This window comes from Vombatus ursinus, unplaced genomic scaffold, assembly GCF_900497805.2.
Source record: "Vombatus ursinus unplaced genomic scaffold, bare-nosed wombat genome assembly UNPS02014779.1, whole genome shotgun sequence".
NCBI classification, from domain to species: domain Eukaryota; kingdom Metazoa; phylum Chordata; class Mammalia; order Diprotodontia; family Vombatidae; genus Vombatus; species Vombatus ursinus.
The window spans coordinates 59453784-59466671 of NW_020954557.1; the positions used below are offsets into that span (position 1 = coordinate 59453784).

Sequence of the window (12888 nt, forward strand, 5' to 3'; positions counted from 1 at the left end):
TTGAAAATAGTGTATATTTTAAAATTTGAGTTTAAAGCTGTTGTTGACATAATCTTGATAACCAAAACTGCATGTTTAAAGAAATTTAACAGTTTCTGTAAAATGGAAAAGCTTTTTATAACTTAACCTTATCTCAGGTATAGGAAACTTTAAAATTATGTTTTCAGTTTCAGATATTCATTTCAGATTTTAATTCCATAGATGTTATAATATATCAAATGGATAATGCTAAATATTCAAATCCAAGTAAATGGAAAATTCCCAATTATAATGATGATATCAGCACACTTTATATAGTAATTTAAGACTTGCAAAGCTCTTTATATGCATTATCTACATACATTGGGTTATTACTTTTTTTATACTTAAAAACAACATAAATTATAAAATTTTTAATCTTGACTAGATATATTAAAAAGCTTTTATACTCTTAATTTAGAAATTTTGGCTTTAAGAATTTTGGGTACATTTTCATTCTTTACTTTATGGCTCCAAATAAAATAAATATACTTTGTTACATAAAGGAACTATAATTTTGTTCATGTGATACTTATTTTCCAAAAACATAATAAAAGATGACATTTATATAGTGCCTTAAGGTTTGCGAAGTGTTTTATATAAGTTAACTCAATGCAGATTTCAGCCTTCTCCACCACTTACTACCTGTTTCATAGGTTTCTTTAGAAAAAAATTATCTCTAGACTTCATGAAGTTGGTCATCAGAAGATAGCCATAGAGTATGGTGCTTATCCTTGAAGTCTTGCCAACTTAGTAGAACCTGCCAAAGCTTTCACTCCACTCACATGGTCTTAGAGATCACAAGATTGTTTCTGTGCCACAGTTTACTGGAGGAAATACATTTTAAATGTGTAAATTCCAAATTACAAGTTGAAACAAATATTTCCAATATATATCGGTGACGAACTATGTTATAATATCATGTGTCATGTATTGTTTTGCACCTTGTGAGGCATATAGCTTCCTTTCAATTCTAAGATTATTTTCAAGTTATAGTGGTGCTGTTGCATGACTTTGAGACCTGTTTTGCATGCACAGGCTAAAAAGAAAAAGAAGGAAGAAGCGGCAAATGCCAAATTATTGGAGGCCGAGAAACGAATAAAGGTTAGTTTAGCTGAGCATCAGAGTTTTTATTTTTTGAAAAATAAAAACCATGTGATTGTCTATGCTGTGTAAATTTATGAGAATTATACTTCTCAAAATTCTCTGAAAATGTTTAGCAAACCTATAATGTGTGGATTATATGTATGTTTCTGCTTATAGTAACATAAATGTTTTTGTTGTACGTGCTTTGTCTGATGCTTGGTTTGAGCAAAAGTAGACATTTATTTTCAATATAAACTATCATAATAAACCTGTGAACAATTTTATTTGGGCTAAGTGCCCCCCAAATTTCATTTTCTTTACTGCATTGTATGTTACATTCTGTCCCCTACTGCCACCCTGTCTTGCTTTTCCCTTCACTTATTAGTGTTCTTTATGTCTTTGTGACCAAACCAGGAACAAACTAAAATCTTGACCAACATTTACTTAAAATAACTTACCTATATCCCCACAGGGTAGTTTAAAAAATCCTGGGAAAGAGTTAGGTAACCCAGGTTCAAATCAGGGTTCTGACAGTCACTAGATATGTGTCCAAGGGCAAATCATTTAACCTATCTGAGCCTAATCTTTCTCATATGTAAAAAGGACATACATAATAACTAAGGCGTTACCTGTTTCCCAGAGTTGTTATGATAGTGCTTTGTAAACCTTAAAGCACTATATAAATGTGAGTTTTTAATATTTCTTTGACAGTGCACCAAGCTATTGATAACAGCAGTTATTAATTAGGAATTGTTATCACCTGTTTATGTACTTGGACTGTTTGGTTATATTTGCATGATGAGTTGTATGTATCAGGGAGAAATAGTTGCCTATGGGGTTTGATGAATGTCAATTTGGAGATCTTACAAAATGGTGCTCCTACTAGTAGTAGGAGAGTGACTCTAGCAGGAAGCCAAACATAGAAGGGAAGAAGTGGTAGTTCTACCAACTGGTGCTAAAAAACAAAACAAAACAAAACAAAACTCTCAAGTTCCTATGTACTTTTATGATCAGCCTGTATATACTGGCCACTGTCACTAGAAAGAAGTGAATGGTACTACCTTTCTCCTCTTTTACATGTTACTTTCCGACTTTTTCCCTTATGTTGCTCTGTTCTTTCCTTTTACCTAATTTCAACACAATAAAAAATTTTGGGAACATGGGTTGGAGCCCGCTCTGTAGCTCACTGTGACCTCTGAAAGGGGAGTAGAATGGGAAGAGCAGTGGCTTTGGCATCAGAGAACCCAGTTTCCACTGACTCTGCTTCTTACTACTTTGTGTCACCTTGGGCAAGTCATTTATCTCTTGGGAAATCAGCTGCCTTTCCTGTAAAATGAAAGGGGACAGACTAAATTACAGAGGAGTTCCCTTCTAGCCCAAGAGCCTGTGATCCTATGTGCATCTCATTTTAAACAGCTAACACTGGAAACTCTTTTAGTATCAATATGTTCGGAGATTAAAATTAATGCTACTGATCACATTTGTTTTGATCTCAGTCTGTCAAAGAGTAAAGAGCCTTCATTATTTTGAATAGACCCAGATTTGAATCCTGGCCCCTAACAGGTGTTTTACTTATCGCCTTGTTAAAGAATATGACTGATACTTTCAGTACTGCCAAAGAGCTGTATATGAAATGTCCTGACATTCTGGCAAGTTCCTTTAGTAAATATGCTATTGAGGATTAGATCAGGACATGTCATCTAACTGCAGGGTAATAAGGGCCATTAATGACTCTTTTACTAGGTCATACAATTTTGATTCAAGTGAGAGAAGTCAGACATAATACTGCTTTCAGTGCTTTCTAAAATCTTCTGGGTAACACTTGCATATTACACTTTTTTTTCTTATTTTTAAGGAAAAAGAAATGAGAAGACAACAAGCTGTTCTTTTGAAGCATCAGGTCTGTATACGTGCAGTTAGCTCAACTGTTGCAAATTCTAATTTTTAACTACTTCTTGAGCTATTTGGGGAAAAATCTTCAAAATATTTTCTTTAAAAATTTCTGATAAGATTCCTGCTTAAGTTTTTTTTTCTTTATCTTACAGTGTATTGCCTGCTTTGGTATTGGGGTCTTTTGGGAATTATAAAGTGGTTTTATGACTTTGTGATTTCTGTTTCATAATGTTGTGCCAACTCTTTCTACCAGGAGTTGGAGAGGCATAGACTAGATATGGTATGGGTATGTTTATTTTTGTACATCTAACACCGCATTGTGATTTGGTTGTGATATGGTTGTCATAGCAATGCATAAAGTGTAGCACTGGCTGCTGTCATATTACATACTGCTGCATGGCTTTACAGCACAGTGCATTGCATACATCTGCTTGTCTGTCTATAAAGAAAGTATGACTTGTCTCAAATGTTTTTAAATTGAATCCATTTATAAGGCTGCTTATGAGAAATCTATATTACTGATGTCACTATATCAAGTTGGACCACTTGTAAAATTAGGTATTCAGTTACTGTGAACCATATTCTTCCATCATCCTAGATGCAAAACTGCCATTAAAAGCAATGGGAATTTTGAATACAGCTTGATGGGAGGTTATGAAATTTACATTACTTCTAAGACCTAATTTTGCAGATAAATTTGTTTAGCTAAGTTATATGAAATATATCCCTTCTGTGGGGAGGGAGTTTAAATTTTGGATAAAATTTTTTATTAGCTACTATAAAATGTATAACATTTTGATCTGAAAATAAAACCAGATTTTCAAATTAAACTGGGGCAAACTTCATTTTAATATTTTATTACATGTAGCTCAGGTTCCACTTAATAATTACTAACAAAGCCCCTGGTGCAGCATTTGTCACCTTATGTAGTGCACCAAGGGAGAGACATCAGTAAATAAGAAAATCCTCTTCCATTCATGTTTGTGTATAAACTGTGACTAGCGTAATTAAATTGCTATAAAAACTGAGAAAATTCAGCATTCTAATTTGTTTAGTGCCTTATTGGCTTTACAAATTAGATTTTGCTACTCATAGAAAATTATCATCTCTTTAAAACCACAAAATTGAAATGATCACATATCATCTTATGTCTGCTCTCAAAAATGACCAGAAGTCCAGCCTTCTGTTTAATTGGCAATATGTAAGTACCTGCAGGCTTTCGAATAGCAGATGTAAGGTAACTGACCTGTTCCAGCCAACCATTATGCTTTTCGTTCTGCCAGCTTTGGAAGGAGCATCACAACTGACCATAAGTAAATCCTGTATGCTTATGTTTTACACTGTCTCCATGTTCATTGCTTTACCTTTTTGCTTTTGATTGTTCTTGTATTTGCTTTCTAAACCTGAACTAAAACATGCACAGACTTGGCCATTCTTGTCTTCTATTTAGTATTTACCATGACTTGTCTATTAATGCTAAACATGCTTTACCAAGTTTAAAATTACAAATCATATTGCTAACTGTGGTTGAGGTTTTTTCCTAATTTTATCTGCTCTATTAGGAAAGAGAGAGAAGACGACAACACATGATGCTTATGAAAGCTATGGAAGCTCGTAAAAAAGCAGAAGTAAGTGCATATGGCTGAAAAAAATCCTTGCGGTTTAAGGTTTTTTTAAATCTGTAAAATAGATCTTACATTGAAATAAAGTTGTGCCTGATTCACCAGTTCCACAAGCAAACTGAAACGTAGAGATAGTAACTGAATTTTAGAGTAGAAATGTGCATGGGAAGGCTCCCACAACTTCTTAGGTTTTTGCTTTTTTTCTGGCTCACATTTATATTTCTTTCTTGGTGCTGTTACACTTTATTTGGATGAAAGTGAGGTATTAAGCCCAGTGGGTAGAGTCTTGTATAGGTAATATATCTCCAAGTCTAATTTGCTGCTAGACTGGTCTTCTTATATATTCATGACTAAAAAACAATTTACTTAGAATAATTTTTGCTCTTAATAGAATAACCCAAAATAATCATGTTATATAAAACATCACACAAATTAGGCATAGGTTAGGCAGTAGTTTATAAGAGTGTTCTGTGATAAGGGTAAATTTATTTTGTTGTTGTTTAGTCATTCAGTCATATCTGACTCTTCATGACCTCAGGGACCATAGCATGCCAGGCCCTTCTATCTTGCACTGTCTCTCAAGGTCTATCTGTGTCCATGTTTCATTGTTTCCATGACACTATCCATCTCATCCTCTGCCATCCCCTTTTCCTTTTTCCTTCAATCTTTCCCCACATCAGGATTATTTCAAACGAGTCCTGTCCTCATTATGTGGCCAAATTTTTTAAGTATTTAAATTAATTAAAGTATTTAAGTGTCAGCATTTGGCCTTCCAGTGAATAACCTGAATTAATTTCTTTAAGTGTTGATTGATTTGATCTCCTCGCTCTCCAAGGGACTATCAAAAGTCTTCTCTAGCACCACAATTCAAAAGTATCAATTCTGTGGCACTCAGCTTTCCTGAAAGTCCAACTAAGAGGAAGGTATTTAAAGAAGTGTTTCTTAAATATATTCTGTCTGTATATTTCTTCAACTGGAGTAAAGAAACAACAATATATAAATAGACCATCTGTACTTGCCCAACGACTTACTTAGAATACCTAAGATAATAACTGAGCTTCTCATTGTGGGTGTTTGCTACACTGATGCAGATCATAATCTTTGCACATCTTGTTATCCTATGCATGAATCATCCATGTTTTGTGATTAAGCTTCCATAATGCACTGCAAACCTTTCCTTCTTGTTCTTGTGTTTCTTAAATATCCTAAGGATAGCCATATACTACCTGGATTGTTTGTTAGATTAAATTCTTAATACGTGAAAGGTCATATATATCCTTAATCTTTTTATATGCAAGTTGTTATTAGTTACAAGCTTCAACCTGCAATTGCCCAGCATGCATCTTTCCATTGCAGAGTCATTCATTATTTTAGTTCTACCATTGTTGTGTTCCATAATTCACAGTGGTAGTGTAACTGGGAGACTGTTATAAGTCTTTTTAAATGGGCTTTCATAGCAATTGTTTAACAACAACAAAACCTCACCAAAGTTAATTAAAATGTCATTAAATGCTTTTTAAAGGCATCAATTCTGAATATCATTATTTCTTATGCCAAAAATAAAAGTATAGGTAGTCTCCTGCTACAAATTACATAAGACCTGCTCACTGATTTATCAGGCTAACATTTCATAGTCCATTGGGTCACATTTTCAGAATCATTGTTTTTCTTTTTTAAATTATTTGCTTGACTAATGAGAAGTCTCAGAACTTTTGCCCCCAGATCTTTTACTTCCTGAGATTGTGATGTGCATAAAAATGCCTTGTAGCAGCCAAAAGATTTTCAGTAAATGTGACTTTGGGATGGTTTTGCAGCCAAGTTAAAAAAAATCATGCATATAAATTCATTAGTTTAAAAAGGCTACTTCCAAATCATTTGTGATTCACTTTTTTCCCACCTTAACAATCTTTTATACTGAGAGACCTAAGTCATTTGGATAAATCATTAAGGACTGGCTGCTGAATGTGCGGTGTTGAAAGCACAACTCTTTTCCTGAAAACCAACTTCTATTTAAGTTGTCACAGAAAAAGAAACTGGAGTCATTCAGCATTTATTAAATCATATGCTGTTTGTTGATAGATGATGACTTGAGTAATAAGCACAGCCCCTACCCTCATGAATTTACGATCTAAATCAAGTATTTGAACACTTATTCGAGTTAAGTTTAGTCGCAACATTTCTATTTGCTGTGTTCACCTTCTCCTTTCCATGTCCTTTTCTTGCCTGCATCTTCTTTGCCTTTTTTTTGCCCATTTCTTCTTTTCAGTAGTGGCCTTTCCCTAGGTTCAGGTGTCCGTTAGCCTTCTGTTCTCTACCTGCCTTCCTACAATGGAAAATTATCTGTCAAAGCCATTGAGAGGAATGTATTTACACTCATAAGTGCTCCACTCCTTGACACTAATTATCCAATCTCGGGGTCTCTTGACTTCCCAGGTGCTCAGAACTGGGAGCTCAGAACTATGTTTTGCACAGTTAGATCACAAACTCGTCTGATTCATACCACAAATTGCTTCAATGCTTATGTTAATACTGTCCTCATTTTGTTCATACTCCATCACAAACACCCAGAAATTAGCTTCTAATCGGTCTTCAGTGACGAAAGTGGGGAAAGTTTTTTGGAGAGGGCTTGTTTGGGAGAAAGAGAAAACTACTCTACCTATATCAAGATAAAGTCATATGCTGGTGCCTAGTCTTTAGACAATAGACTGCCCTGAATAACATTGTGGTAGCCAATGTTGTTTAGCTTTAATATTGTTAATAATTTTACCCATGTTCCACCCAAACCTGTAACAACATCATTATAATATTTGTTGGCCAGTCATCCATGTGTTATGTTCCATGGAACTATTTACCCCTGGTTTTGCCTAACATGTTTTCATGGAACCATTTTACCATACCTTTGTCCCTGACTTTTTTCTTTCTAAGCTCCTTCCCCATTTTTCTTTACCCACCCCATGCCAGCATTCCAATGGCAACATCGGTGAATTAAGAACATACCTTAAGTACTTTCAAATAATGAGATTCTGTGCTGTATTAATTTTTAACATGGGGAAAAATAAGTGAAGTTGAAGTTGACTGAGTGAGCAACTTTTTATTTCCTTACCTATATGTACAATAGACTAATTTTTAGATCCACATTACAATGCTATATTTTTAGGAAAAAAAATGCTTTGAATCGGTGAATTATAAAATAGAGAACTGTCTTAGGGTTGGTAAGTTGACCATTTTGCTATACATGTCATTAAAATTTGTTCCAGATTTATGTAAATTATTAGATACTTACTAAAACTATGCCTTTAAAGCTATTTTGTATTCACAAATTTGGTTAGATTTAATGGAATGTATGAACTCTGTGTAGGTATAGTAGTTGTCAATTTAGCTAAGTAGAAATAACCAGGATTGTCAGAACTTACATGTCATGTAATTTCTTATATTCATAATAGTTCTTTTTGTAATGCTTATGCTCTAAAAATAATTTCGTCTTAATTCAGTTATTCTTATAAAAGTTCAAAACAATTATAATTAATATCGGAAAGAATAGTAAGAATAAAAAACAAACAAAATTAACTTGCTAAATCAATATATGTCCTAAATCTCAATTTGTTGACAAGAAAAAATTTACCTGCTAAATTAATCACAAAAAAATCTAAACTTATTTTTTTCTTCAAATTATTCCTACAATCATGATAATTTTGGATAAGAACATAGGAAAACAAAATACATTATAAAATAATTTGCTATATTGAATATGTGTGTGCCTAAATTTATTTTCTGTAAGGTATTTAAAATTACATTAATAATCATCTTAAGTTTTCCTCTTTTACTTTTCTCATTGTGCAATAACATGCCAGCTTCTAAAACCTTGCTATCTTGGAAAGAATGCTAGATTTGACATGAGAGGAATTAGATTTGATTCTAGGCTAAATCACTTATTATCTGTGTGACTTTGCTAAATTAGTTAACTTCTCTAGGCTTAGTAAACTTTAAGATACCTTCCAACTCTAAATCTATGATTTTATAGTCCGTCTAGGGAAGAAAGTTTTCTACCAGCTCCTGTTTAGGTACAAAAGCCATTCTCCCATACTGATCATACATCCAAACTTCCCACCATCTTTTTTGGTGTTTTCCTGACTAATACCTTCTCCCCCAAGCTTGTCTTCTTCCATAAGAAGTACCTGACCTCAGTCTCGTTCTGCCTTGGCCCACATGGTTCTCCTCTTGCCTTATGTTCAACCTAGTCTTACCCGCAGCCCACTTGTCTAAGTTTACCCTGCCTTAAGACCTGTTTGTTTGACTAATTCTCCTAGCCTTCCATATGAATATTCATTTGTAAACCAGTCTTTATCTCCAAGAAACTTTTTACTAAGAGGAAATATATCACCATTTATCCATTGCCTCTTTAGGTTAGGTGCTCTCCAGGGCCTGGTCGGGCTCTGCCCTATTCACTTCTCTCTCTACATTCTTGCCCTTGTTGTCTTCATCTGCCCCCATGGGTTCAAGTATTATTTCTATACAATTGACTCCCAAATTTGTATTTCCAGTCCTAATCTCTTTCTCATTAACTACTGCTGAATTTCAGTTCTCAGATATCTCATAGGTATCTCAAACTCGCTATGCCTTGAACAGAACTCATTGTTTCCCACCCCAAACTCACCTTATAAGGAAGGTCCTTATAAGCTTCCTGATTTATGTTGAGGGTATCACTACCCTTTCAATGACCCAGATTCAGAACCTTAGAGTCATCCTTGACTCTTCCCTTTCTTCCACAGCCCTTAACCAACCATTTACCAAATCTTGCTGTTCTTCCTTCACGGCACATCTCATATGACTCTCCTTCTTCTCTCACACTACCACCACCCTCATCAATAGTACAGGCCTCATCTAGATTACTCTACTACAATATTCTTCTAATTGGTCTCCCCTCTTCAGTTCACACCTCAAGCCAAGTGGAGCCAACCCAAACTATGTTGAAGAGCTGTAGGGAGAAAAAGACAAGATGAAAAACAGTCTCTATCTTCAAGTAGCTTCCATTATCCACACAACTGCCAAAATAATCTTCCTAACAACAGCAACAAAGACACAGGTCTGTCCCTGTCACTTTTTTTCTCAAAAACTTTCAAAGACTCCCCACTGCCCATAGAATAAAACACAGATTGGCATTTAAAGCCTCCCCATAATTGGATTTTCACCAACATTCCCAGCCTTATTCCCACTAACTCCCCTCCAGAGTTCCAGCTAAAATAGACTACCATGACTGGAATGTACTCCTTCCTCATCTCTGCTTCTCAGAGTTCTTGTCCTCCTTCCTACAAAAAGCTTTCCGGGATAACTTCCATTCTTAGTGCTCTATCCTATCTCAACTTTCTGTTGTAATTAAAGCTATCAATTTCGTCCTGGTTTTAGACCTAGTAACACAGAAGACACAAAACCTCTTTGTTACTGTCAGGAATACTCAAGAGGTAAATGCTCTTCATGACACCTGGCTCTCCTTCTTCCAAGAGGTTCTTAGAATCCATTGGAAAGTTCTCAGGTTTGTTCAGTACTCCTGTCCAGTGCTTACCATAATGTCTGACACATATTGGGTACTTAATAAATATTTATTGAATTGAATTGAATTGATTTATTGTCAATATACTTCTGTCTACCTTATGACTGTACAAATGAAATTACATTTGAGATATTAATCCTAGTAGGAGACATATACTCCTTGTAGAGCTAAAGATAAGGACCTTCTAAGAGTTTACTGAGACAAATTAGCAGTAAGGATTTATTCATTTATTTCACCTTCTAAGGGCTTGATTCTCTTTCTTAAAGAAAGAAAAAAAACCAAGGAACTCTAACTTGTTATGCATTTATTATGGGACTTCCAGTTTCCTTGACAAGTAGTCTTTCCCGTGGATTCCCAGTTTTCTAGAACAACTTCAGGTTGCCATAGTCAACATGACACTGGATCTCCAGACAAATAGGCCAAAGGAGGCATGGAGATATATAGAATATTGGCCTTCAAACTCAGCGTTATTATTGTCTATCTACTACGATGCCTGTAACTATTTTATGACCTTGTGAATAATTTTTCCCCGAGTTCACTCACAGAGTCTAAGAGCTTTAAGGGACCTGCAAGGCCAACTTATAGCTGACCAAGAATTCCTTCTTCAAAATTGCCTCAAAGTGGTTGTACAACCTCTGCTCCAGTAAGGGAAGGCTACTACCTGCTAAGCCAGCCCACTCTACTTTCTCATGCCTTCTCTAAGTCTTCCCTTTTCCAGACTGAGTATCACCAGATCCTTCTATGACTTGTTCTCCAGTCTTCTTATCATCCTTGTTTGTATTTGCTACAGTGCAGTAGAAAAAGTGTCATATTTGGAATCACAAGACTTGGGTTCAATTCTTGGTTTTCCTGCCTACAGCCTGTATGACTTTGAGCAAGTCATTTAGTCATTTGGCCTTTCTAGGCCTTAGTTTCCTTATTTATAAAACAAGGGAGTTGGATTCAATGAATTTTGAAGTTTTTTCCAGGTATAAATCCTATGACAATCATCTGGACAAACTCCAGATTATTAATCTTCCCTAAAATGTTGTGCCCAAAACTGAACCTGGTTATCTAGATATGGCCCCGGGGTATGGTAGAAGGTAGTGGGACTATTACTGACATCCTTTTGGATACTGTTTTCTTCTCTGTGTAACATAAAACCAGGTAATTTGCAACAGTAATAACACGGAACACATTGAGGCCAACCTAAACTCAGAGCCATATCTTCTGGTCATTTGTCACCCATCTGAGTCAAATTCAACAAGCATTTATTAAGTGCCTACTGTATGTCAAGGATTAAAACAAAGCAGTCCTTGCTGTCAAGGAGCTTACATTCTCCTGGGGATGTTCACAAGTTCCTCAATATTTATTACTTTCTGAGCCCTACTTCCCAGCACAAAAGCTCTTATGTGTGAGCCTTACACAAAGGTTTTCACGTTTATTACATTTATATAGTTCCTCTCCCATTTCTATACATCTCAGTTTATGATGATAAATGAGAGCTGAGTGAAGTCCTTTTCGTGTTCGTTAAATTCACATCATTTCTTTCCACTATGAATTATGTGATAGTTAACAAAGTTTGAACTTTGCTTGAAGTTTTTCCACACATTCATTACATTCACAGGATTTCTCTCTGATGTCTAAAAAGAGATGAGTAATGGATGTTCCATTATATGTAAAAAGGTTTCTCTTCATTATGAGTTCTCTGATGCTTAATAAAAGGGAAGGAGTCAGTGAATACTTTCTCATGTTCATTGTATTGATGGTAGGTTTCCCCAGGATGAATTTCCTTATACTGAATTTTAAGATCTAAAATAGCCAGAGTTTCCATAAATGGTAAGCCAGTTCCGTATTATAAAATTCCAAATAATTGACCCTCCCTAACCCAAGACAACTGAACTAATTGCGCTGTTATACCTGGAAAAATCATGCGAGTTGGCTTTCATGTCTCATCAGACAACAGCAGTAGAACTCGTGTATTTATCTAGGTATTCACAAAGAAAGCTTATAATCCTCTATTTAGTGACTGTACTAGCACCAAAGGAACATTCCCTATTCAGTGAATTGCTAAAATTAGATTCCACCTCTATAATCCTTTCCACTACAATCTGTATCCAAATATCTACATGATACCATCCACTCTAGCCTCTTTGGCCTATGCAAGACATATATTCCATGACCTGGGACTTTAAAAGACCTTAAGTTCAGTACGATATATTCTGGAGATTTGTGAGCTGTGTGCCAGGCCAAGCACCATCCTGTGAGGTCTAAAGATTTCCTTCTAACCACCTCCAGTTTCCAAAGCAGCACTTAAAGAGCTTATAATCTAGTGATTTAAAGGTAATCCTTGGCCCCCAGAAAGCATGAATAACAGCAAAAATATAAGTATATTCCCATGTATATAATTTGTTTGCTTCTTTATTATGTCACAGAGAGGCATTGTGGTGTGGTGGATAGAGAACTGGTTTTGCAGCCAGGAAGGCCACTCTTAAGGCAGTGGGCACTTAACCTCTCAGTGCCCTAGGTCAAGGAGACTGTCCAAGAACAAAAGATATTACCAACCTAGGTAATGGGAGTTTCCTCACCTGAGAGGTCCCTATATTAGTGAAATCACGGTGCAATTCCCAGTCCCTACCCTCTCTCTAGCCTGTTCTATGCTGAGTGACACCTGAAAACTAAACCACATAACTTCTATAATCACAAGTGAAAAGAAGAACATAAAATTAAGATAGGCCCATC

General features: G+C 35.5%; 1 protein-coding gene across 16 annotated transcripts in view; it reads left to right on the plus strand.

The window, feature by feature from the left end:
- Window positions 1-12888, plus strand: part of BAZ2B (bromodomain adjacent to zinc finger domain 2B) — a 342755-nt gene that overhangs the window by 268685 nt on the left and 61182 nt on the right. For 6 of the 16 annotated variants that reach the window (XM_027865733.1, XM_027865732.1, XM_027865736.1 and 3 more), the window contains 4 exons: window positions 1057-1122; window positions 2960-3004; window positions 3251-3283; window positions 4560-4625. In XM_027865733.1, the coding sequence (XP_027721534.1) occupies window positions 1057-1122; window positions 2960-3004; window positions 3251-3283; window positions 4560-4625 (210 nt within the window). The remainder of the gene's footprint in view (window positions 1-1056; window positions 1123-2959; window positions 3005-3250; window positions 3284-4559; window positions 4626-12888) is intronic. The other 10 variants (XM_027865738.1, XM_027865743.1, XM_027865744.1 and 7 more) reach the window with 2 other exon arrangements.